The following is a 26,196-nucleotide window of genomic DNA, read 5'->3' as shown; positions in this document are numbered from 1 at the left end:
CAGTTTCCTATACGTATGTGGCAATCACTCTCAGGCAACGCAAAGTGCAGTGCCCTTGATTTTTAATGAATTTACTTATATTTTTATTTTACGTGGAACCAATTTTAATTTAAAAAAAAGCAATACAAAAGTCTCCCTCCTCAACTAGTTTATCGACTTAAATTGCAGAAAAAGTGGAACACGTTCTTTTATCAATATGCTGCTCATTTTGACTACCATATTTCTCAATATTCACATCAGACAACTGGCAAAAATACATTGATAAATCTCCTGCTTTCCTTCTTTTATACAGCTGTCTGCCTGCAGCCACCACTAGAGGGAGCTCAGTGCACAGGAATTTAAACAGTTACTATTCACTGGAAACTGAAATAATCTCTTTGCACTTTGCTTCCCCTATTGGCGACTGCATGAAAATGCAGTGCTTTTACATTGTGAACAGAAAGGAATTCAGAGCAGACCCCTCTCCCCTGGGCCCCATAGCAATTGTGTGGTCTGCCTCCACTGGAGGTACGCCACTGCATCTGTATTTTACCACTGACCAGTGTTAAAAACACAGTTGTGAAAAGTGGTGAACATGCACTGCTTTGGTCTATTTTGCACCCATTATATTATGTGCCATCCATTTGTGATCCCCTTTTCACTGATCCAATGAATAGAATAAAAAGCTTGTAAGAAAAAGAAAAAAAGGTCAATCACTGAGAAGATAATAGGGGGACACATCTTGAACTTGGAACTTTGCAAATGCAAAATGATTAGTGTTTGCGTCCTCAATATGGTCACTCACGTGTGAAAATGTCCTTAAATAGGTTCCCCAGCTTTTCTAGGTCAGCAAAAGCTGATGGGTGGGGGTCCGACACCCCTCACCATGCTGATCAGCGGTCTGGGTGTAGTTACGGCACCTAAACTACACAGCACCAGCATCTGTATAGTGCAGAGAGCTTGCTACTACAGCAGTGCTCCCACTAAAGTCATTTGACAGAGCTGTGTACTTCTGGAGCCAAGCTACACCCAAACAGCAGATCGGCAGGAGTGTGGGTTGTCAGACCCCTGTCAGTCAGTTAGTGGTGCTCTATACTGAAGATAGGCAATCACTTAGTAAGACCTAGACAATCCTTTTGAGCTGCACTTTATTGTAGTGGTACTCCAATTTTTTTTAAAAAAAGCCCTAGTCATCCTATAAGTTTAAGGAAAGTATGAGTTTCTAGACAGCATTTTTTTATGGACACAATAATCTTACATAAATCCAAAAAGGCAAATCTCAAAGGCTTTTTCAAGGACATTTTTTTAAACATTTGTCTCTGTTTTTATTTTTTATTCTCCCAGTAAAACCCCTTTTAAGATGTTTTAGTATGAGGTCTTTTTCTATAAATTATGAATTAATTTTCAACTTCATGTCCTGATATTGTAAAGTGCAGAACTCACCAAAAGGATGGCATAAAAGCAAGGAATTGATAACTGTGTAAAGGTATATGACAATATACATGGTCTAAAAGACTCCTTACATCTACTAGGTGAAATACAGGTAGTACCCCCTGGATCACTTGCAAATGCTTCTCACCCAGCTAACTAGCTCTCTAGTGTGTCTATTTTCCATTATTGAGATCCGTCATAGGACCTCAATAGCGGAAAAAAATGCTTCCGTTTTGTCCCCATTCATTGTTAATGGGGACAAAACGTAACTAAACAGAATGGAATGCTTCAAAATGCATTCTGTTCTGTTTGGTTGCATTCTCATATCAGAGAGCAAGACGGATCCGTCATGACCCACAATACAAGTCAATGGGGATGGATCCATTTTCTCGGACACAATTGAAACTGATTCATCCCCCATTGACTTTCAATGGAGTTCATGACGGATCCGTCTAGGCTATGTTAAAGATAATACAACCGGATCTGTTCATAACTGATGCAGATGGTTTTATTATCAGTAATGGAAGCGTTTTTGCTGAACCCTGACGGATACAGCAAAACCGCTAGTGTAAAAGTAGTCGAGAAGAGATACTGGCTTGGCTGTATAATAATACAGTATAACAAATAAAGGCTTGAAATATCTCACTTGTAATGAGTCTATCTCATATATTAGTTTCACCTTTTAAGTTGCATTACTGAAATAAATGAACTTTGCACGATATTCTTATTTTTCAAGTTTCACCTGTATAATGTCTCAAAGGTCTGTTTAAATTTTGAACGTTGACTTAAAGGGGAGCTACCTTCCAACAGAGTTTTTATTTATTTTTGGAAACAATTAAGATAATGAGCAAAATCATCATTATTCTTCATATATCAGCGAGTTTACTGGGCAAATGTCTCCTCCAGAAATATATGCAGCACTGAACAGAGACCAGCTGGTAATGTGACCTTTGTGCCATCTTATTTGATGTCCATTTAAAATAAGCACTTGTTAGCATAGTTTGTAAATGGGGAGGTTATGCTAAACTAATTACATTTATTAAGAATTTCCCAAAAACTGTATTTCCAAAAAAGCTGATTTTTTTTTAATTTAATTCTGAAGAATCATGCAAAATGGTGCCTATGATTTTAGATATCAAATTCAGTACACAGGGGAGGGACGATGAAGGATCACATTACTCTGGGCGGGTCCCTGGCCAGTGGGCTTGTTCATATTTCCTTGTAGTCAGCCTCACAGACAATCAAGAGGGATGATACTGACTTATCTATTAGACTCTATGTGAGATCCCAAGTTGAGACACCATTTTGTGCTCAACCACTGATATTTTGGCCACAGAGGTTGCACAATTGCACAATTCTTTCCCCCCCAAAAAATGGCCGCAAAGGTTCTACAGTTAATAAGTGTACAACAGTGTATTTTTAAGCATCACGGGCAGCATATATTATGCTACAGATAAAGCACGATTGAATGTTGTTGTTTTTTAACCAAAAACCTATTGCAAAGTTTCTACAGTTAATACGGGTGAAACTTAAAAAATTTGAAAATCGTGCAAAAGTTTATTTATTTCAGTAATGCAACTTAAAAGGAATTGCATTAATGCAACTTAAAGTTAGAATATTGTGAAAAGGTTCAATATTCTAGGCTCAAAGTGTCACACTCTAGTCAGCTAATTAATCCATACCCCCTGAGCAAAGGGAACCTGAGATTGTGACTTCACCTGTAAGTGTCTAATAAGCGTATATAACTGCATCATCTACAGGGTATATTTTTACAGATGTTGCACAATTGCATCTTTTATTTTTCTAAGAAACCACTGCAAAGCTTCTAGAGTCATTAAATGTACAACCGCATATTTTAAGGCATCACCAGCAACTTATATTTTGCCACAGATGTTGCACATTTTCACCTTTTTTTAATAAAAACATGCTGCAAAGCTTCTACAGTTGATAAGTGCACAAAAAGCATATTTTTTAGGATCACTGGTAGCTTATATTTAGTCACAGACATTGCACAATTGCACCTTTCCCCCCAAAAAAACTTCTGAAAAGCTTCTAGAGTCATTTAGTGTACAACAGCATATTTTAAGGCATCACTGGCAGCTTATATTTAGCCACAGACATTGCACAATTGCACCTTTTTCCCCAAAAAATCCTGTTACAAAGCTTCTACACTTAATAAGTGTACATTAGGCATATTTTACTGCATTATCTGCAGAGTATATTTTGGTCGCAGAGGTTGTGCAATTGTGATATCATTTCCAAAAACCAAATCTTCTACAGTTATTAAGTGTACAATAAGCATATTTTTTGGCACAGATGTTTCACAATTTTGCAATTTTTTCCAAACACCTGTTGTAAATATTCTACATTCAGTAAGTGTATAATAGCGTATTTTTAGACATTGTGCAATTATGACCTGTGTAACTTAGTGTTGCTACTAAGTTACACAGGTGACTCATTGTATTGCCAAGGATCTTTCGACATTTTGTAGCTTCAGCAGCATATATTTACACATCAGTGCATGAAAAATATCTTTTAGATTTTGCTGGTTTGTGGATTTATATAGAAAACATTCAACCAGAAAACAATTTTTCCAGACAAATGCAGTGAGAGTCTGTGACTTAATGTAACATTCCCTTAACTGGATGGTGTGTTCGTTGGAACTACTTGTGGGTATGTTTCTTGGCTTGCCAGTTCTCAGAGTAATAATGATGAACTAAATTTAACCTAGTTCCCAGATGAAATACACTAAATATCATTTATTAGGAATATGTACCGGGCTTTCTCGGTACAGTACTCTGGCTTGAATTATTTCTAAGTTTCCATCCCATAACAATCTTTTTCTTACTTGTAGTTATGTCTTGTATAGATCACATATTTTATATCAATGAACCTTTCATTTTCTTCTCACGGTTCCTTGTATACTCTGTGTGACCACTTTATGGACAGATGCCAGAAGGTGTTGTATTTCTTGACCTATTCTTTATTTTAATAACTGATCCGAGTAGGCAGAAGTTGTTTGCTAATTTTAGTGCATTGCTTGAGGACGAACAGACTGGAAAAATGTATGAAACTATTTGTCAATCTATGAGAGATTACCGTTTTTTTATATTTGTCATGGAATACATGGAAGAAATCCAAGGCCGACCTCATATTTCTGCCACAGTTTTGCACCTCATCAAAAATGTGCCACATGTGATTTTAACATATTCAGACAGCAGCCATTTTTTAACCAGCTAGACAACCCCATTAACATACTGTAAATTGTCCTTTGAAAGTAAATTTCATTGACACATTAGTATCTTTCTGGACATTAATAAATAAACAATGAAGCTTTAGCTTCACCTGTATCATCTTTCCCTTACAGCATATTCACAGAATATGCCATAAATGTCTAAGGCTACTTTCACACCTCCGGTTTAAATTCCAGCAGGCTGTTCCAGCAGAGAATTCTCCGGATCCAGCGCTGCTGGATGCGGGAGAACTGTCTACCAGCCCCATTAACCGGGTTGTTCGGGTTCAGAGCTAAACCCGGACATATCCCCTTCTTCACCCAGTCCCTCTGAGATGAGCATCAGAGCATTTTATGCTCCAATGATCTCCCTTGCCCTGTGCTGTATCGCGCAGGGCAAGGGCTATTTTGTTTACATTTTTCCACCTAGCAGTGTTCTCGGTGATGTCACGGCACAAATAGGTGGGATTTTTACAGGCTAGGGAAGCGCTAAGGCTAGGTCTACACGACGACATTTGTCACGCGACAAAAAGTTGCGCGACAGATAGGGCGCAACAGTTGTCGCGCGACATTTTGTTGCACCAATGTCACACGACAATTTTTATAATGGCAGTCTATGGTTTTGCACTGCAACATGCAGTCGCAGCATGTCGCATGTTGCAGTGCGACACCATAGACTGCCATTATAAAAATTGTCGCGCGACATTGGTGCAACAAAATGTTGCGCGACAAATGTCGTCGTGTAGACCTAGCCTAAAGCCTGCCTATTAGTACTGGTGACAACACCAGGCTCACTGCTAGGTGGAAGCCTCCACCTAGCAGAGACCTAGTGAAAACACCAGGCTCCCTGCTAGGTGGAAGCCTCCACCTAGCAGAGAGCTGGTGTGTCACCAGATCTGCAGAAAAAGCCCTTGCCCTGTGCGATTTAGAACAGGGCAAGGGAGAGCATTGGAGCATGAAATTATCCGATACTCATTTCAGAGGGACTGAGTGGGGTAAGAAAGGGATATGACCGGGTTCAGCTCTGAACATGGACAACCCCTTTAAGTATAATGGGGTCTGGTAGAGATTTATATGCATTCTGGCAGACAAGTGGAAAACCAGCTGGTTTGTGTCCAGCCAATCCTCTGCTTGTCTGTCTGAACAGCCATGCCAGAGGTATTAAATTAGCCTAATAGAGACTTTTCCCTGCTCTAGCACCTGCACCTATCTCCTGAAGGTGGGTGCCCTTTAAATGGGTTTTCCGAGAGTACAGTACTGATGACCTTTCCTTCCGGCACTCTGTTGATCAGCAGTTTGAAGAGGCAGCAGAGCTCCATTGAGGACCACGGCCTCTTCCTAGCCCAGTAGCATTATGGCCTTTGTGCAGCTCATGGCCATTCAAGTGAATTGGCCTGGGTAGCGCAATACCAAACAGATCTACTATACCAGTGCTGGCGAACCTATGGCACCGGTGGCACTCAGAGCCCTCTCTGTGGGCACCCACACCCTGGAAAACAAATCTATGGTGTACCAATAGGTCTACCTTTCCTGCCATTCATCAGCGCAAGGCACACTATGAATGGCACAGGCAGGGCACTGAATGTAGTCAGGCTATTATAGCTAAATGATAAAGTACAGGGAATATATACTATATTGGACTGTAGTATTAAAGTTAAATTATCATGTTGGCACTTTGCAATAAATAAGTTGGTTTTGGGTTGCAGTTTGGGCACTCAGTCTCTAAAAGGTTCACCATCACTGTACTGAACAGTGTGCGGCGCCATGCTTGTTATGCTGTGAGCAGCGTTCACCAGAATGCCGGTCCTCTTCAAACAGTTGATCAGTGGCAGTTCTGGGTGTGGAACCCCCACCAATCTAACAAACTGCTTAACTACATCTGTAATGCATGAGTTAAGCAAAATATCAATAGAAACACGTTTAAGAAATCTTATTATAACCAACTGTATTATTATTATTATTTTTTTGCCAGATTAAAACATTGTGGTTTTAGAGTACAGTTTGACATGATCATTATGTTGACATTTAAACATGAGAACATTCCTAAAGTAACGTAAAATACTATAGGAAAGGGGGGCTTCACATAGTCCTTTTTGAGCAGGATAACCAAGCTTAATTTGGGCTACCAATGACTTGATTTTGGACACACACACACTCTTGAATACAAGTAGGTATTCTACCAGCTAATAGCTTAGGTTAGAAAGGTTGTGATGTAGAAAGTAATTGGGAAAAGCCCAGTTTCCTCCAGGTGTCACAATTCTACTACCTGGTAAATGCGTAAGGAGAAATGAATATAAGAGATATATGTAAAACATTGACTAGTTTATAAATTAAACCATAAATTATTCTTATGTATAGATTGGAATACAAAACAAGAAATAGGTAATTATCAGAAAGAGACAATTTCTGTTTAATGTTTATGCACTGCAGGAGGGCACATGGTGGTACTGGTACACTGCCTGGCTTTGCTGTCATAGGGTGACACACACAGTCTTTTTTTTGTAGCTTTTTTCTAGATTTTAAAAACACCAGGAAACATGGTTGAGGTTGTAGAGGGAACAAGGAGGAGAGCTGCAGAACTTCTTATTACAGTGGAATTGAACTGTCATTTAAAAAAAAAACGTTTCACACGTCATATTGACTCGTCAAAATTTTTGATCACTAGGAGTCCAAATGCTGAGACCCCCAACGATCACTAAAACAAGGAGGCAAAAGCACTCAGTTGAACTATCTTTAGCTAGCAAGCAGGGACATGACTGATCAAGACCTTCAACATGTCACCTTGACAGTTACAAATAATTTTTTTTTTCTTTGGGGGGGGGGGGATAAAACTGGCCAAGCCCTTTAAGCCACAGTTTGTAACATTTTCTTATAATTTGTAGTATGGTTAGTGAATAATTTGTAATAATAACTGTGCCTTCTTTTTGGAAAACTGATTACACACATTACATACATATTACATTTTATACATTCATTATAATTTTACCATTTAACCCTTTTGTAACTTCTCCATACCTAATTTCATTTCATCATTATTTTTCATCTCTAGCTAAAACTCTGTTTTATAATAAGCGGATTACAATATTAAAGAGGTTCTCCAGGCTTTTTATAAAAAACTATCTTTCTTCTAACTTATGGAAGAAAGATCATTTAGTTACTACTTACAGGTCCCTTGCATCACCCATGCCACTGTCCCTGCTGCACTCACACAGGCTGTGGGCTCTTCTGCTCAGGTACCGACTGAATGTGTGCCCTTCTCTTCCTGTTCAGCTGCATAATAGTAAATGCAGCTGAACAGGAAAAGAAGCACACACATCTGCCCAGGAGCCGGGTGAAATAGCCTGCCTGAGTGCAGCAGGGACCGTGGCATCGGCAGAGCAAGGGATCTAAGTAGTAACCAAATGATCTTTCTTTCACAGGTTAGAAGAAAGATCAGTTTTTGTAAAAAATAAAATAAAATAATGGAGAGCCCCTTTAACTGTAATTTTTTTAAAATTTAGATTTCTGAATACAGCACATACTACACATACTGTAGTTGCTGTTATTTACTATAAAATTTCAATATGAGAATAGCAGAAATAAATGGAATTTTGAAGTATGTTTTATTAATGTGGAAAATGTTGTTTTTGCTTTTTCATATCTTTTTGCAAACTTCACTTATAAGAAGGAGAGGACAGTGGTCCATCATCAGGTAACCTCAAACCATCCATATATAATTTGGTGGTGGTATTTTTACAGTAGTGCCAAATTAAATGTATACATAGTATAACACCAATATAATCTATTGCAAGTTACGCATATAAACAGCAGCTTTATTCTGCTGATGTGTTCACCGGGGAGCAATGTGGAAATATAATCTCCTCTCTGCTATACTAGATCGATCCCAGTCATAAAAGAAGTTACCCCATAAATACATCCTGATTAGGGAATTGGTGGGTATAAAACTCTGATGTACTTTATACCATATCTTAATACAGATTAATTCAGCAATGCGTTTAATTATCAAAACCAAAAAGATACACAGCTGGAACACAGCTCATTTCTTTTTAATAAATATTTGCTTAATTGGAAGACATTTATAATTCTCTATATAATATATAAACACAGTAGAATTAAACTAGTCCTTCTCTTACCAAACTGTCTAATACCTATTTCAACCCACCAAAGTTCTTTATGCAAAAGAGCTAGCCAAAATGACCTGATGATGCTTTAAAATAACTATGGGCAGTCTATCTGTTGTGCTTCAGATGTCTGCCTTTAGATTCTAACACTAGAAGAAGCTAATTATTTTTAGCATAGTGGTATTACATCTCATCAATTAGCGAATCTCATACCATGTGGCATTTGTCAAGCAGTATTAACAAAGTACAGAGATTTTTAGTAGTATACAACCATAGAAACACATAGGTTTGCAAAAGAGCTGTAGACACAAATGGTTAGGATACTTCTACTGAAGACTGTTTGCAGTCATTATTTTTACAGTGCACTCAATGCCCAATTAATAGAAAGTGAAAACAGAATTTTAGAAATGTTTGCACATTTATTAAAAAGTAAAAACTAAATTTTGCATGGACACAAGTATTCAGACCCTTGACACTTGAAATGTAACTCTGGAGGCCTCCCATTTCTCTTGATCATCTTTGAGATGTTTTTACACCTTGATTGGAGTCCACCAGTGGTAAATTCAGTTGATTGGACATGATTTGGAAAGACATAGCCCTGTCTATATAAAGTATTATAGATGATAATGCATATCAGGGGAAAAAACAATCATAAAAAAACTGTAGAGCTCAGGGACAGGATTGTGTGGAAGCACAGATCTAGAGAAGGGTACCAAAATTTTTACTCCACTGAAAGTTCCCAAAAGCATCTTAAATGGAAGAAGTTTGGAACAACCAGGACTTCCTTGAGTTGGTCACCCTACCAAACTAAGTAATCAGGGGACAAGGGACTCGGTAAGACAGGTGAGCAAGAATCCAATGGTCAATCAGGTTGAGCTGCAAACATCTTATGTGCAAATGTGAGAAAATTTCAGAAGTTCAACCATCACTGCAGTATTCCACCAATCTGGATTTTATAGCAGAGTGTCCAGAAAGAAGCCTCTCCTCAGTAAAAGACACATGAACGTTTGTAAAAAATAAATAAATAAAAAAGCACTCCCAGGACTCCCAGACTGAGAAACAAGATTCTCTATTCTGATGAAACCAAGATTGAACTTTTTGGCCTACATTCTAAGATTCATGTATAGAGAAAACTGCAGTGCCCAAACCATCCCTACAGTAAAGCATGGTAGTGGCAGCATCATGCTGTGGAGTTTTTTTCAGCAGCTAAGATAGGGAGACTGGTCAGAGTTGAGGGAAATCTACGTGGAGCAAAGTACACAGATATTTTTAATGAAAACCTTATTCAGTGTGCTCTGGGCTTCAGACTGGGTTGGAGGTTTACCTTCTGACAAGACAATGATCCTAAGCACACAGCCAAAACAATACAGGAGTGGCTTAGGAACAACTCTGGGAATGTCCTTGAGTGGCCCAGCCAGAGCTCCGACTTGAACCCCATCAAACATTTCTGTCTGATCCAACCTGTGCCTTATTACCATATTCACCCTCTGCCACCTGCCTTGACCCCCGACTAGTTTAATGGATTTACATGTACTCTGCCTGCACTGATCTCTACATGTTACTGACTACGAGTATTGCTTGACTTCTTGGTGCTTTGCACCCATGTCTCTGACCCCCTGGGTCATCAGCCAACTGCACCTGGACTATTCCAAAAGCAACCTGGTGGCTCCCCTGCAGCAAAATCCCGACCTCTGTATAGGGGTTAACGGGTGAAAACCAGGGGACTGCTAGGATAACACCCTTAGGACTGACCCTAAGTCAAACTGGTTAGCTGGCGTATGAGTTCTACACCCACTGCTCATGACAATAGCTTTTGCTAATGATCTAAGAGCTAGTATACAGTCGTGGCCAAAAGTTTTGAGAATTACACAAATATTAGTTTTCACAAAGTTTGCTGCTAAACTGCTTTTAGATCTTTGTTTCAGTTGTTTCTGTGATGTAGTGAAATATAATTACACGCACTTCATACGTTTCAAAGGCTTTTATCGACAATTACATGACATTTATGCAAAGAGTCAGTATTTGCAGTGTTGGCCCTTCTTTTTCAGGACCTCTGCAATTCGACTGGGCATGCTCTCAATCAACTTCTGGGCCAATTCCTAACTGATAGCAACCCATTCTTTCATAATCACTTATTGGAGTTTGTCAGAATTAGTGGGTTTTTGTTTGTCCACCCGCCTCTTGAGGATTGACCACAAGTTCTCAATGGGATTAAGTTCTGGGGAGTTTCCAGGCCATGGACCCAAAACATCAACGTGTTGGTCCCCGAGCCACTTAGTTATCACTTTTGCCTTATGCCACGGTGCTCCATCATGCTGGAAAATGCATTGTTCTTCACCAAACTGTTGTTGGATTGTTGGAAGAAGTTGTTGTTGGAGGGTGTTTTGGTACCATTCTTTATTCATGGCTGTGTTTTTTGGCAAAATTGTGAGTGAGCCCACTCCCTTGGCATGACACAGGACTGATGGTAGCGCTCACCTTTTCTTCTCCGGACAAGCCTTTTTCCTGATGCCCCAAACAATCGGAAAGAGGCTTCATCGCAGAATATGACTTTGCCCCAGTCCTCAGCAGTCCATTCACTATATTTTCTGCAGAATATCAATCTGTCCCCGATGTTTTTTTTGGAGAGAAGTGGCTTCTTTGCTGCCTTTCTTGACACCAGGCCATCTTCCAAAAGTCTTCGCCTCACTGTGTGTGCAGATGCGCTCACACCTGCCTGCTGCCATTTCTGAGCAAGCTCTGCACTGGTGGCACTCCGATCCCGCAGCTGAATCCTCTTTAGGAGACAATCCTGGCACTTGCTGGACTTTCTTGGACGCCCTGAAGCCTTCTTAACAAGAATTGAACCTCTTTCCTTGAAGTTCTTGATGATCCTATAAATTGTTGATTGAGGTGTAATCTTAATAGCCACAATATCCTTGCCTGTGAAGCCATTTTTATGCAATGCAATGATGGCTGCACGCGTTTCTTTGCAGGTCACCATGGTTAACAATGGAAGAACAATGATTTCAAACATCACCCTCCTTTTAACAGGTCAAGTCTGCCATTTTAACCCAATCAGCCTGACATAATGATCTCCAGCCTTGTGCTCGTCAACATTCTCACCTGAGTTAACAAGACGATTACTGAAATGATCTCAGCAGGTCCTGTAAGGACAGCAATGAAATGCAGTGGAAAGTTTTTTTGGGGATTAAGTTAATTTTCATGGCAAAAAAGGACTATGCAATTCATCTGATCACTCTTCATAACATTCTGGAGTATATGCAAATTGCTATTATAAAAACTTAAACAGCAACTTTTCCAATATTTATGTAATTCTCAAAACTTTTGGCCACGACTGTAGATCTAAAATAATATGTACTCTGTTCATCTGGTCCATTTGCGAGGCCAGTGTCCCACTCTCGCCTGCAGTTGCTTTCCACGGCTTTCCCATAGCTCTTCCTGGCTTCCTCTTGGGTCTCTCAGCATCCCAACTCCTCTCTGCTCTCCTGGCTAATGTGGATCATGCCTCCATGGGATATCTAGTATAACTTCTAGCATGTGTCCACTGACCCAAGCATTGTAAAAGGCCAGTATAATACTTACCTGCTCCAGTCTATTCTCTGTAACCCCTGGTTATTTAAAGCATTCTCCCCATTTACTCTGGGCCTGAGCAGTCGGTTCCAATGTGTCTAGTTTTGTGCTAGGGTAATGTTTCATTTCGATACTTCTGTTTCTGACCCAGGTTGTCCTGACTATGTTTTGGATCTCCACTGCCTACCCTGACCTTCTACCTATCGTACTAAACTTCACAAGTCCTAACCTCTGCCTATATGACTACGACTTCTTATGATCAATTTTGTACCGTGTCCAGGGGTCACAGGCTAGTGTCATGTCAACTGTTGCTAACAGAGAACACTCTGCTGGTTATATGACCTAAGGAATCCCTGAAGCGAAGACCAGACCCATGTATAGAGGTTTCTTAGGCTCTATTCCCAGGTTATCCTTAAGTCATATCTGTTGCAACACAGTGGCTCTACACCAGCTCATGCCACCCTCTTTAGTCTATAATCACGTATGTATCTGTCAAGTGTGGGTTTTTTTTGTTTTTTTTTTACTGTATTACTGTAGTCATAGTTAAAGGGATTCTGTCACCTCCCCTAAGCCAAAAAACGATTTTAAAGCAGCCATGAAGCACAGCTTACCTGGATTAGGCTGTGCTCTTTTATCTTGCAATCCGTCCAGCAGTTACTGCAAAAAACGACTTTTATTCATATGCAAATGTGTCCTGAAGGTGCCCAGAGGGGCGTTTTGTTCTTCTTAGAGAGCACAGTACCGCCCCTCTTACAGTGCCCAGCCCGCCTTCCTTGCACTGTTTAACCGCCCCCAGCCTGTCACAGCCTCTCCTCCCTCTCCTCCCCCTCCCTCACGCCGAACGAACTTTCGCACAGGCGCAGTACCGCCGAGCCCAGTGACGTCCAATGCTCGCTCTTCCCTCAGTCAGCAGGGAAGGAGCGAGCATCGGACGTCACTGGGCTCGGCGCATGCCCAGTGACGAGGATGAAGCTCCTGCCCTCAGTCTCCTGCTGATCGCACAGGCGCAGCCCTCAGTGGGTACTGCGCCTGTGCGAAAGTTCGTTCGGCGTGAGGGAGGGGGAGGAGAGGGAGGAGAGGCTGTGGCAGGCTGGGGGCGGTTAGACAGTGCAAGGAAGGCGGGCTGGGCACTGTAAGAGGGGCGGTACTGGGCTCTCTAAGAAAAACAAAACGCCCCTCTGGGCACCTTCAGGACACATTTGCATATGAATAAAAGTCGTTTTTTGCAGTAACTGCTGGACGGATTGCGAGATAAAAGAGCACAGCCTAATCCAGGTAAGCTGTCCTTAATGGCTGCTTTAAAATCGTTTTTTGGCTTAGGGGAGGTGACAGAATCCCTTTAAGCTTTTTTATCACTTTAAAGTACACATTTAAGTGATTTCAACCAGCTGCAAATCTGTCATTTTGAAAAATTATGTATTATTTACACTATATTTTTTATTGTAAACTTGTTTTATTTTTGTGTTTTTTTTATCCATCCAAAATTCTTGAAATATCGCAGTTTTTATACCACCCACTAGCAGAGATACAAAAGGCTGTCATTTCCTGTTTTCTGTAGCTCACTTTAGCTTGGGACAGGGTCAGCAGAATATAGGGAATTTAAAGGGATTATACAGGATTAGAAAAAGATGACTGCTTTCTTAAACAACCAGCACCACAAATGTTCATTGGTTGTGTCTGGTACTGCAGCTATAAGCCCTACTGATGTTGGTGGGGATGAGCTGCAATACCATACATATCCCATGGACACATATGGTGATATTTCTCTAAGAAAGTTTTACAGCTTATATAAGGGACATACATGGATATTGTAGGGACTCACAGCAAAGTGAAATTTCTGATGAATTTACAATGTATTTTACTCAAGAAATAATCTTTTAATAAAAACAAATCACACTTTTGCCCACTTTACCTAACTTCTGTGTTGGAAAAAGTGGAACACATGCTTTAAAAATATGTTTTCTAAATGCTGTATTAATCAAAGTATTAAACAAAATAGCTTGTATTAATATATTGATAAATCTCCCTCATACAATATACAGTGAATTTGGAAATTCTTTTTTCACGTTTTGTTATGTTGTGGCCTTATGATTAGGTAACAAAAGGTTCACATTTTTCTCTGTTATACTCCATAATGACAAAGTGAAAAAAGAATGTTAGAAATCTTTGCTAATTTATTGAAAAGGAAAAACTAAAATGTTGCACTGATAGAAGTGTACAGACCCTTCAGACTTAGTACAGTACTTTGTTGAAACATCTTTAGCAGCTAATACAGCCTCCAGTCTTCTTGGGTATTATGCAACAAGGTTTGCACACCTGGATTTTGGGATTTTCTGCCATTCTTCTCTGCAGATCCTCTTAAGCTCTGTCAGGTTGGGTGGGAACCATTAGTGGACACCCATTTTCAGGTCTCTCCAGAGAGGTTTGATTGGGTTCAAGTCAGGGTTCTGGTTGGGCCACTCAAGGACATTCACAGAGTTATCCCTAAGCCACTCCTCTGTTGTCCTGACTGTGTGTTTAGAGTCATTGGTTTGTTGAAGGGTATATCTTCTGCACAGTCTGAGGCCCCGAGCACACTGAATCAGGTTTTCAATAAGAAGATCTCTGTACTTTTCTCCATTCAATTGTCCCTCATTTCTGACTATTCTCCCTGTCCCAGCCGGTGAAAAACAACCCCACATCATGATGCTGCCCCCACCATTCTTCACTGTAGGGATAGTGTGGGGAAGTGCCTAGTTTCCTCCAAACATGATGTTTAGAATTAAGGCCGGAAAATGTAATCTTAGTTTCATCAGACCAAAGAATCAAAGAATCTCACAGTCTGAGAGTCTTTTAGGTGCTTTAAAAAAAAAAAAGTTTCATGTGTCTTTTAGTTAGGAGAGGCATCTTTCTGGCTACTCTGCCATAAAGCCAAGATTGGTTAAATTCTGCAGTAACTATTGACCTTTTGGAAGTTTCTCCCATCTGCACACAGGATATCTGGAGCTCAGCCAGAATGACCATTGACTTCTTGGCCTCCTCTCATACCAAGGCCCATTTAGTTTGCAGGGGTGACCAGCATTAAGAAGAGCATTAAGGATTATGGAGGTCAATGTGCTCTTGAGAACTTTCAGTGCAGCAGAAATGTTTTGTACTCTGCTCCAGATCTGCGCTTCAAGACAATCCTGACTCTGAGCTCTACAGGCAGTTCTTTTCTCCTCATGGCTTGGTTTTTGCTTTGAAAGCATTGTCAGATGTGAGACATCATATAGATAGCGGTGTGTCTTTCAAAATCATGTCCAATCAATAAAATTGCCACAGGTGGACTCAAACCAAGGTATAGAAACATTTCAAAGATTATCAAGAGAAATAGGAGGCCTCCAGAGCTAAATTTCAAAAAATCAAAGGGTTTGAATACTTATGTCCATGTGAAATTTTACCTTTTCCTTTTGAATAAATTTGTAAAGATTTACAAATGCACTGTTCTATAAAACTGGCTGCTGGCAGCCACCACTAAAGGAAGCTAAGTACATAGGCATGTATACAGTTACCATTGAACTCAATGCAACTTGTACATTTTCTGTGCACTGAACTTCTCCTAGTGGTGGCTGCAGGAAAATGCTATTGTTTTGTGTTGGGAAGCATAAAAAGTTCATTGCCGGGCTTGTCCTCACCACAGGCTCCACAGCAGTGGAATGGTCTGCTTTCACGGTAAGTATTCCACAGATGTACACAACCCGTTTACTGACAACTCTATTATAAAATGTGAGGTCTATCTTAGACAGTAAATCACTATACACAATAAGAAGCTCTATTTGGATCTCCCTTTTCACTCCCTGGTCTCTATCAGGGAGATCTGTACTTCATCGCTTCCTGGAAAGTCAGTTAACTACCATTATTTCCGCTGTCATAAAAGACATAAACCCTTCAGTATGTTTTGTAAAGAAAATATTTGAACTGTTTATCTCCAGTGTGGCAAGAAGTTATACAAATCCTAGGCTTTGTGCAAACGGTTTGGACATGTACATGAGCCCCAATGCAGCATAGTGTGTGGGGTGATATGTTTTTTATGGTGCTTAGATAACTAAAACTGATTCCCTTTAAAACACATGACTCACAAGGAGATTTCTCAGTTTTATTGAAGCCAGACTGTTCAGCAAGGAGTTATCTCATCAAATGAAGGGACACAGACATACAAAAAATGGTGTGCCTTTCTCAGCAAATACATATAACATTTGAAACTCGGTGGGGACAACGTTGTCTTTCCTGTTAAGTCACTAAAGTCTTAATTTGCTTCTTAGTATAGCTATTTTTCCTTACCTTGCTTAGTTTAATATAATTCAAAATAGTCTGTAACTATACAGACACCCGTGTGTGCTATTACAATGTATGAAAATGATGTTTCCTTTGAGTCAATAACATCAAATGTGACTTAGACAGAGTCTTCTCTGATGCTCTTATTTAAGTCAATATATAAGTACCGTGTATTGAACCCAAAAAAATACTCTTATACCTATAGAGAATATTTAGAGGTGTCTTTAGACATTCACTGCTCATGAAGACAACTCCTGTCCATATGCCCTAATAGGGTATATGGAAGTCATAGAGGGGTGGTCCCATACTCTGGACCTCCTTTTATTAGCCATGAAATAATTATAAAGCCCTATGTGCTATGTAAAAATAGTTGCAAAAATAATTTATGTAGTCCAACATAAAAGTTACAACTGTTTAAACCACCACATGTGCTGAATCACAAAAAAGTGCCTGGTCATTGAGGCCTTTTCAGGCTTGGTCATTAAAGTGTTAACTAATGAGTGCTCTCCATGCTAGTAAGATAAAGTGCTTACTGGTTACTGCATGGCGCCTGTAACTGGATTGGCGGGAGCTGGTAATAACCAGTGAGCCCATCCTCTGAAGTGAAAGAAAGCACTGATGTTCCCACAGCATGGCCCCTGAAACAGAAGATTCATACTCATCTGCTCTGCTCCATGCTACTCCAGTCCTCCGTACTGCCCCTGTTGCCTCCATCTTCTGGTCCCTGCACTCTTTATACCTGGACATCATCATACCCCAATGATTTGCTTCAACGTTGGCATGCTGCTTGTGGTCACATCACCACTAAAGCCAGTCATTGGCTGGAGCTGTGCAAGTGACTAGGCTCATGCACTGCCAGGTAAAAACAGCGTAGGGACCAGAAAATGGAGGAAGCAGGGCCAGTGCGGAGGACCAGAGCGGCAGGGAGCAGGTAAGTATAACTCTTCAGTTTCAGGGGCTATACTGCAGGAACTTGTTAAAAAAAAATCATATTTACTGGTAAATCCGATTAAGCCCCTATTACACTGCACGATATTGAAGACAATTATTGGGAACAAGTGTTCATAGGAGAGCTCGTTCCTGATATCGGGCCTGTATAACTGTGCCGCCGATCAGCCTATAAACAAGGAATCACTCATTTGTTGGCTGATTTGCATGTTTTATCAGGATGAAAGATGTACAATTATCATCAGCACATCTCCTCGTGTAATCAGGGATGGGCTACCAACAATCAATATAAGTAAATGAAGGAGGAATGACTGTGATAGTGAACATTCCTCCCCAGTCACTTTTCATTGGCCTGTATAATTGGCGGCCCCTTGACATAGAGCAATATGATAATGCACCTCTCAGACCAAAAAAGGTTGTGCACCCCTGGCTTAAACATTAGCTATTCCCGGAAAACCCCTTCAAAACTGTGTGCAAAGTGCCATGACCCTAAGTTAGTTTTGACCGGACAACCCCTTTAATGTGACTTTAAAATACAGTAAAGAATAATGTCTAATGTCTTCAATATTGTATCCATTAGCAATATTTTGAGATGAGCGAATTTTTCTAAAATTCGATTCGGTTGGTTCGCCGTATTTTCCGAAACGATTCGATCCGAATTTATTCGCTGCGAATTACGTTAAAACACAGCTATTTCCTGGGTGCAGAGAGCCTGTATAGTGGTGTAGAACACTGTGCAGTAACACGCATAGGGAATCTGCTGTGGTAGTGAAATAATACTGTGAGTCAGTACGACATGCAGATGACAGGCGTCGCTCTTAGAATCACTGCACACTTCACCTATTTGGCCAGTTACGGGGCACAAACTGACAAAATAACTCATGTATGAACGCAGCCTTACAGGTCGATGTTAGCGTCAAGAAAAAGCGCACTCCTTTTACACCGTTGTCAGCTGATTCCACATAGATGTCTACAAAACCTGTTTTATTAAACGCTTAGGCTGGTTTCACACGGGCGTTGCGGGAAAATGTGCGTGTGCGTTGCAGGAAAACGTGCGATTTTTCCGCGCGAGTGCAAAACAGAAGTTCGGGCTTGGGATCGGTGTTCTGTAGATTGTATTATTTGCCTTTATAACATGGTTATAAGGGAAAATAATAGCATTCTGAATACAGAATGCATAGTAAAATAGCGGTGGAGGGGTTAAAAAAAAATATAATAATAATTTAACTCACCTTATTCCACTTGATTGCGCAGCCGGCATCTCCTTATGTCTTCATCTTAGCTGTGTGCAGTAACAGGACCTGTGGTGACATCACTCCGGATATCACTTGATCTTTTACCATGGTGATGGATCTTGTGATGGACCATGTGATGACCGGAGTGACTTCACCACAGGTCCTGTTACTGTACACAGCTAAGATGAAGACAGAAGGAGATGTCGGCTGAGCGATCAAGTGGATTAAGGTGAGTTAAATTTTTGTAAAATTTTTTTAACCCCTCCAGCGCTATTTTACTATGCATTCTGTATTCAGAATGCTATTATTTTCCCTTCTGACTACATAGGATGTCTCTATAGAAGTTACGTTTGTCCTCCCTCTCAGCGGATGTAAAATTTTGGACCGGTTGCGAGGGTCTAACATGGTGGAGAGCCAGTAGTCATCCCTATGGCGAATGGTGACAATTCGACTGTCACAACAGAAGCAAGTGAGCATGTATTTGCGCAAATGACTTGGAGGGACTCCCTGCCTTCATCTCCACTGCATACTTCCACGGTGTGCCTGGGTCATCTGCCTCGTCTTTCTCATCTCCCTCTTGCTCCTCCGGCTGCTCCTGCTCCTCCTCTCTTGTCACCTGTGTAGAAAAAACACCCATTTCACTACACATTGCTTGTGCTCCAATGTCCTCCTCCTCCTCCAGTTCAGCCCCCACAGGGCTCATGTGGCTGTGAGATATAGGCACCACGTCTCCAGTCCCCTGACCAGCCAGATTTGCCAGCATCTTTTCCAGGATATGAAACAGTGTAATGATGTTGTTCATCCCGTAGTCCTGGTGACTGACAAATAAAGTGGCCTCCTCAAAGGGCATGAGTAAACGGCAGGTGTCACGCATGAGCTGCCACTGGCTAACATCGAAGTTACACAGGAGAGGAGAGTACCTCTTTCCGCTTGGATTATCAAGAAATCGTTTATGGCCTTTCTCTGTTCGTATAGTCGGTCCAACCTATGGAGGGTGGAGTTTCAACGGGTGGAAACGTTGTATATCAGCCGATGTTGGGGAATGCCATTCTGCCGCTGCACGCTTGAGGGTGTGTGTCACAGACATTCCCGCGACCGGTGGCAGGAGATCGGTGAGACTGGCCACACGTGGTATGATCTGACATGTTTTCCGTTTGTATCAAATGAAGTCTGTGTTGTTTATGGTGTTTGCCACACCTTCTTTCCCCAGGTGTGGCTATTAGGGTCATTTAACCTTCTCTATTTATAGTTTCTTCTCCCACAATGCTGTGCGGTTTATAGCTTCTGTTGGGACTATTGGATAGATTGTGGTTGGATCTCGGCTGAGTTCCTGGTGTTTCCATTGCTCCTTTGAAGTTAAGTCTTTACCTTTTGCATTTTGTTTGGGTTCTATGTGTTGCATTTCCTTATTGTTTGTATTAGGCCTGAAGGGGACTCCTGTTCATCCTCCCTTTTGAAGGAATAGGTCGTCTCGTCCCTGCCATTAGTACCAGGGTCCTATAGGGCTAGATAGGACTCTAGGTATTCCTGCGCATGAACTGACCTACCTTTGGGGTCTGTTCATACTGGTAGTCAGTCCAGATTTTGGTTAGGGTTTTCACTAGGAGGTGTCCATCTTCCTTCCCTACTTCTCAGGCCTGCTTTCCTGTTCCCCCCTTCCCTCCTATGCTCAGTGTGGTGTTTCCCTCCCACACAGAAGCATGACACTGTGCTTGGCGGTGTACGAGTGGCTGAATTGCATGCAAAGTTTCCTGGCCATTTTTAGGATGTCTTGTAGATGGGTGGAATACTTCAGGAACCATTTTACAACCCGATTGAACAAGTGTGCTATGCAGGGCGCATGGCTCAGCCCTCCTTGACACAGCGCCAACGCAATGTTCTTTCCGATCTTGAGTTGTTGCGGAGAAAGCCAGAATTTGATTTCTTTATGAAGGACATGGAGCAGTTCCTCCCCTGTGTAACTCCGTTCGCCCAGGCAAACGAAGTGTGGAACAGCGTGACACTGCTGTGCCCTGCACATGTGGTATGCTTGAGGAGCACTGTAAATTGTCCCTGCAGTGGCGGCTGAGGACACGGTGGAGGATGAGGAGGCAGAGGTGGACATTGTCGCAGGACCAACAGCGTCAGAACGTGGAAGCGGCGTCACCTGGACAAGTTGCTGGTGTGGCTGGGCAGGAACCACATTTACCCAGTGGGCCATCAAGGACATATATTGTCCTTGACCGTAGTTACAGCTACCGACCAATTTTGCAAAAAAAAAGGCTGTATCACAAACAAATTTCACCACTGAATGGCTAATCGACGAATTGTTAGTCCCTACGGAAGATACAATCACCCATCAATTTTCCCCAAAAAGGCTGTGTCACAAACAAATTTCACCACTGAGTGACAATGCAAATTCTTAGCAGAACAACTAAAAAGAAGTACTTATTTTTTCTATTAATAAACAAAAATGGCTGTATGACAATGTAATTTCACTGCAGAATGGCTAATAATAAGTACTTATTTATCCAATTAATAAACCCCAACAATGGCTGTATGACAATGTCGGTTCACTGCAGACCAGCTAATAAGACTTTTTCCTATTAATACACCCAAAAAAAAAATATATATAACAATCACAATTCACCGCAGAACGGCTAATAGGACATACCTATCTATCCTATTAATACACCCCGTAAATGGCTGTAGTACAATGGAACTTCACTGCTGAAAGGCAAATAATATTTTTTTTGCCACTAATACACGCCAAAAAGGGCTTTAATTTTCTCACTTTACCACACAACTTCTAATAAGTCCTTTTCTCCAACTAAGGCTACTTTCACACTAGCGTTGTTTTAATCCGGCGTTCAATTCCGACACTGGAACTGCCCGCCGGATCCGGAAAAACGTGTGAAAACGGATTACATTTGAATCCTGATCAGGCTTTCGATCACAATGGAAAAATGCATTGGAAAAAACGGATCCGCCATTTATGGACTTTAACTTTTTTTTCACATTTTTAGGGTTTAACATGCAAAAGCTGGATCCGTTTTGACTGAACACACGGGGCCGGATCCGGCGTTAATGCAAGTCAATGGGAAAAAAGCCTGATCAGGCGTTCAGTCAAAGTGTTCAGGCTTTTTGGCCGGAGGTAAAAATACTGCATGCTACGTTTTTCTGAAAAGCCTGATCAGTCAAAAAGACTGAACTGAAGACATCCTGATGCATCCTGAAGGACTGACTCTCCATTCAGAATGCATTAGGATAAAACTGATCAGTTCTTTTCCGGATTTGAGCCCCTAGGACGGAACTCAGCGTCGGAAAAGAAAAACGCTAGTGTGAATGTACCCTAATACATGCCAAAAAAGGCTTTAAAGCATATAACTTCAGCTGTTAACGGCCCCAAATTTTTTTTGCCACTAATACACGCCAAAAAGGGCTGTAATTTTCCAACTTCACCACACAAGGACTAATAAGCCCTTTTTCTCTTTCCCCATTAATACACGCCAAAAAAAAGCTTTAAAACATATAACTGCAGCAGTGAACGGCAAATAATATATAGTGGGGCAAAAAAGTATTTAATCAGCCACTCCCACTTAAAAAGATGAGAGAGGACTGTAATTTTCATCATAGGTACACTTCAACTATGAGAGACAGGATGGGGGGAAAGAATACAGGAAATCACATTGTAGGATTTCTGAAAAATGAATTGGTAAATTCCTCGGTAAAATAAGTATTTGGTCACCTACAAACAAGCAAGATTTCTGGCTCTCACAGACCTGTAACTTCTTCTTTAAGAGGCTGCTCTGTCCTCTACTCGTTACCTGTATTAATGACACCCGTTTGAACTTATCAGTATAAAAGACACCTGTCCACAACCTCAAACAGTCACACTTCAAACTCCACTATGGCCAAGACCAAACAGCTGTCGAAGGACACCAGAAATAAAATTGTAGACCTGCACAGGACTGGGAAGACTGAATCTGCAATAGGCAAGCAGTTTGGTGTGAAGAAATCAACTGTGGGAGCAATTATTAGAAAATGGAAGACATACAAGACCACTATTAATCTCCCTCGATCTGCGGCTCCACGCAAGATCATTTTGACCATGGGGTCAAAATGATCACAAAAACGGTCAGCAAAAATCCCAGAACCACATGGGGGGACCTAGTGAATGACCTGCAGAGAGCTGGGACCAAAGTAACAAAGGCTACCATCAGTAACACACTACGCCACTAGGGACTCAAATCCGGCAGTGCCAGACATGTCCCTCTGCTAAAGCCAGTACATGTCCAGGCCCGTCTGAAGTTTGCTACAGGGCATTTGGATGATCCAGAAGAGGATTGGGAGAATGTCATATGGTCAGATGAAACCAAAGTAGAACTTTTTGGTCAAAACTCAACTCGTCGTGTTTGGAGGAGAAAGAATGCTTCCAAAGAACACCTTACCTACTGTGAAGCATGGGGGTGGAAACATCATGGGTTGGGGCTGTTTTTCTGCAAAGGGACCAGGACGACTGATCCGTGTAAAGGAAAGAATGAATGGCGCCATGTATCATGAGAGTTTGAGTGAAAACCTCCTTCCATCAGCAAGGGCATTGAAGATGAAACCTGGCTGGGTCTTTCACCATGACAATGATCCTAAACACACCGCCCGGGCAATGAAGGAGTGGCTTCGTAAGAAGCATTTCAAGGTCCTGGAGTGGCCTAGCCAATCTCCAGATCTCAACCCCATAGAAAACCTTTGGAGGGAGTTGAAAGTCTGTGTTGCCCAGTGACAGCCCCAAAACATCACTGCTCTAGAGGAGCCTCAGTCATTGCCAACAAAAGGTATATAACGAAGTATTGAGATGAACTTTTGCTATTGACCAAATACTTATTTTCCACCATAATTTGCTAATAAATACTTTAGAAATCAGACTGTGATTTTCAGGATTTTTTTTCTCATTATGTCTCTCATAGTTGAGGTATACCTATGATGAAAATTACAAGTCTCTCATCTTTTTAAGTGGGAGAACTTGCACAATTGGTGGCTGACTAAATACTTTTTTGCCCCACTGCATTTTTTTGTTTGCCACTAATACACGCCAAAAAAGGGCTGTAATTTTCTCACTTCAACACTCAACGGTTAATAAGCCCCCTTTTTTCTCCCCACTAATACACGACAAAAAAGGGCTTTAGAACATAAATATAACTGCACCGCACAAGGGCTAATAAGACTCCAATAACAAGAACGGTTTGCTGGAATTACAGAGGTATTGCAAATCTGAAATGAGCAGCAGTATAATGGCACTTTGTATCTGCAGTCAGTGCAGCGAGGTGTAATAGGATTGCTCCTATTTCCCAGGCTGTACACTCCCCAATTGGACCCTGTTCTGCTTCAATACTGTGGAATAATTCCTGCCTATCCTTTCCCTACACTTCTAATGCTCTTTCCCTGAACTTCTATTGAGCAAAACACGTTTTCAAGTCTTTCCGAGCACTGTCCCTAGTGCCTGCTAACGTCTCTCCCTGCACTAAGTACACTGGAAAATGGCTGAATCCAAGCCCTATCTTTATAGGGCTGTGACATCACAGGGCTGGCGGGCTGCTGATTGCCTGCATGCATGGCATTGTGGGTGATTCCTCGTTCCCATACTTCCTTGCTCCATGTCCTAACATGTGCAGCAGCCATTTTAGGAAAAAATGCGATTCATTACCACGAAGCGTGAGGAAATTCGGATTCGGTGTGGATCAAATAATTCCGGAAATTCGGATAGCATTCCACTTCATCAGCTTCGATTCGCTCATCTCTAGCAATATTACATAAAATCAAGGTGGTTTGCGTTATTAGTTGTTTGAATGTGTAAAAAGAAAAAAAAATGGTTGCAGTAACACTAATGGGAACTTTTTCTATTAGAAGAATACACCTGGTTATAAGCTGAGGAACATGAATTAATTACAGTAGGGGTCACAAAAGTAAAGAGTGGAGAAACTAAATCATGTTATGTTTGATGTTATATTTAACATTGGAGGCTTCTGGCAAAGTTTCTAATATGAAAGTTTCTCTTTTCTGATACTGAGTTATTGTTAACTTGAAAAGAATTATAAAAGATTTTGTACAGTACTGTATATGCTCTTAATTTCAGAATGTTTAAAAGTCAAATTAATTATAAGAGCACACAAAATGTTATTATAATTGCATACCAATAGAGTACAAGATATACAGGAACATTTTGTTTCCTTATTACATATGTTTTGTTAACTTCAGGTCTCCTCACTGGAAATTGCATAGCTATCAACAATGAAAGTTCTGAAACGTCTTGTGAAGTCTATGCTTGGTGTCCTGTGGAAAATGACCATGTTATTCCTAAGTATGTTCTTCTCAATCAGAGCAATTTCCTAATATATTTGCTAATTCCTTTTGGTGTTTTCATGTGTTAAATCAGAAGTTGCATTTTGAGGTGCCTATCCATATTCATTTTAGGTACACTCCATTATTATTGCTTTTATTGACAGCTGTCAAAATGTCACACTGATGCATTCTACTAAAAAATAGTTAATGTATGAAATACACTGATGTTTTTGCCAATGGGTGTTTGTCCTTGTTAGTAATGTCAATATAATGTAATATGAGGCTGCTGATCTAATGCAACTGCATTTATGGCCTTATATGCTTGATAGAGCTCACAGTCTAATTACTATGTTCTTTTTTTATTTTACAGCCCTCCATTATTGTTGCAGGCAGAAAACTTCACTTTGTTTATAAAAAACAGTATTAGCTTTCCTAGACATAAAATTAATAGGTATGTATAACATACATACTAACATTTTCACTATGGATTTATTTTGGTAGCTGTAAATAAAATGTTATTTTTTTACTTATTTATGAAATGCATGGAACAGCAATGGGTCCGCTTTTTATGCCCAGCTTTGCGAGTTTGCATATGGGCACTTTTGAGACCGATTTTATCTATTCTAACCATTGGAGGGGCCATCCAACACTTTTCATGATGTCATTAATTATCTTAATAAAAAACAAGTGGGGCCTAGAATTTTCAGGATCCATTACATCGTATGTCTAACAATCGCATCATCAGCAAGACCTTTTTCAAAAAGGTGGACAGTTTCCTTGACTATCGCAGTTCACACTACAAGAAGTCGAAAAACAATATTCCTTTTGGACAATTTAAAACAATTTGTCGTAATTGTAATATTATGAAAAAAAAACCACTTTAGAGAGAAAAGGTTTCCATCCGCTGAGATTAACAAATTCTATCGGAGAGCATTCAAATTATTCCAAGCAGAGTGCATTATACCCAAAACAATGACCCAGGTTAACGCATTTAATTTCCACCTACAACCACTCCCACAGAATTATTAGAAACAGCTTAGCCAAACATTGCCATGTACTTTTAAAGAAT

General features: G+C 40.7%; 1 protein-coding gene across 4 annotated transcripts in view; it reads left to right on the top strand.

Moving 5' to 3' along the window:
* P2RX1 (purinergic receptor P2X 1) overlaps positions 1–26,196 on the top strand; it is a 96,850-nt gene that overhangs the window by 46,867 nt on the left and 23,787 nt on the right. For all 4 annotated transcript variants that reach the window (XM_044287851.1, XM_044287850.1, XM_044287852.1 and 1 more), the window contains 2 exons: positions 25,044–25,146; positions 25,498–25,578. In XM_044287851.1, the coding sequence (XP_044143786.1) occupies positions 25,044–25,146; positions 25,498–25,578 (184 nt within the window). The remainder of the gene's footprint in view (positions 1–25,043; positions 25,147–25,497; positions 25,579–26,196) is intronic.

The sequence above is a fragment of the Bufo gargarizans genome, chromosome 3, assembly GCF_014858855.1.
Source record: "Bufo gargarizans isolate SCDJY-AF-19 chromosome 3, ASM1485885v1, whole genome shotgun sequence".
NCBI lineage: Eukaryota > Metazoa > Chordata > Amphibia > Anura > Bufonidae > Bufo > Bufo gargarizans.
Note: the sequence above shows the minus strand (reverse complement) of the source record. Positions and strands in the feature narration are given on the sequence as shown.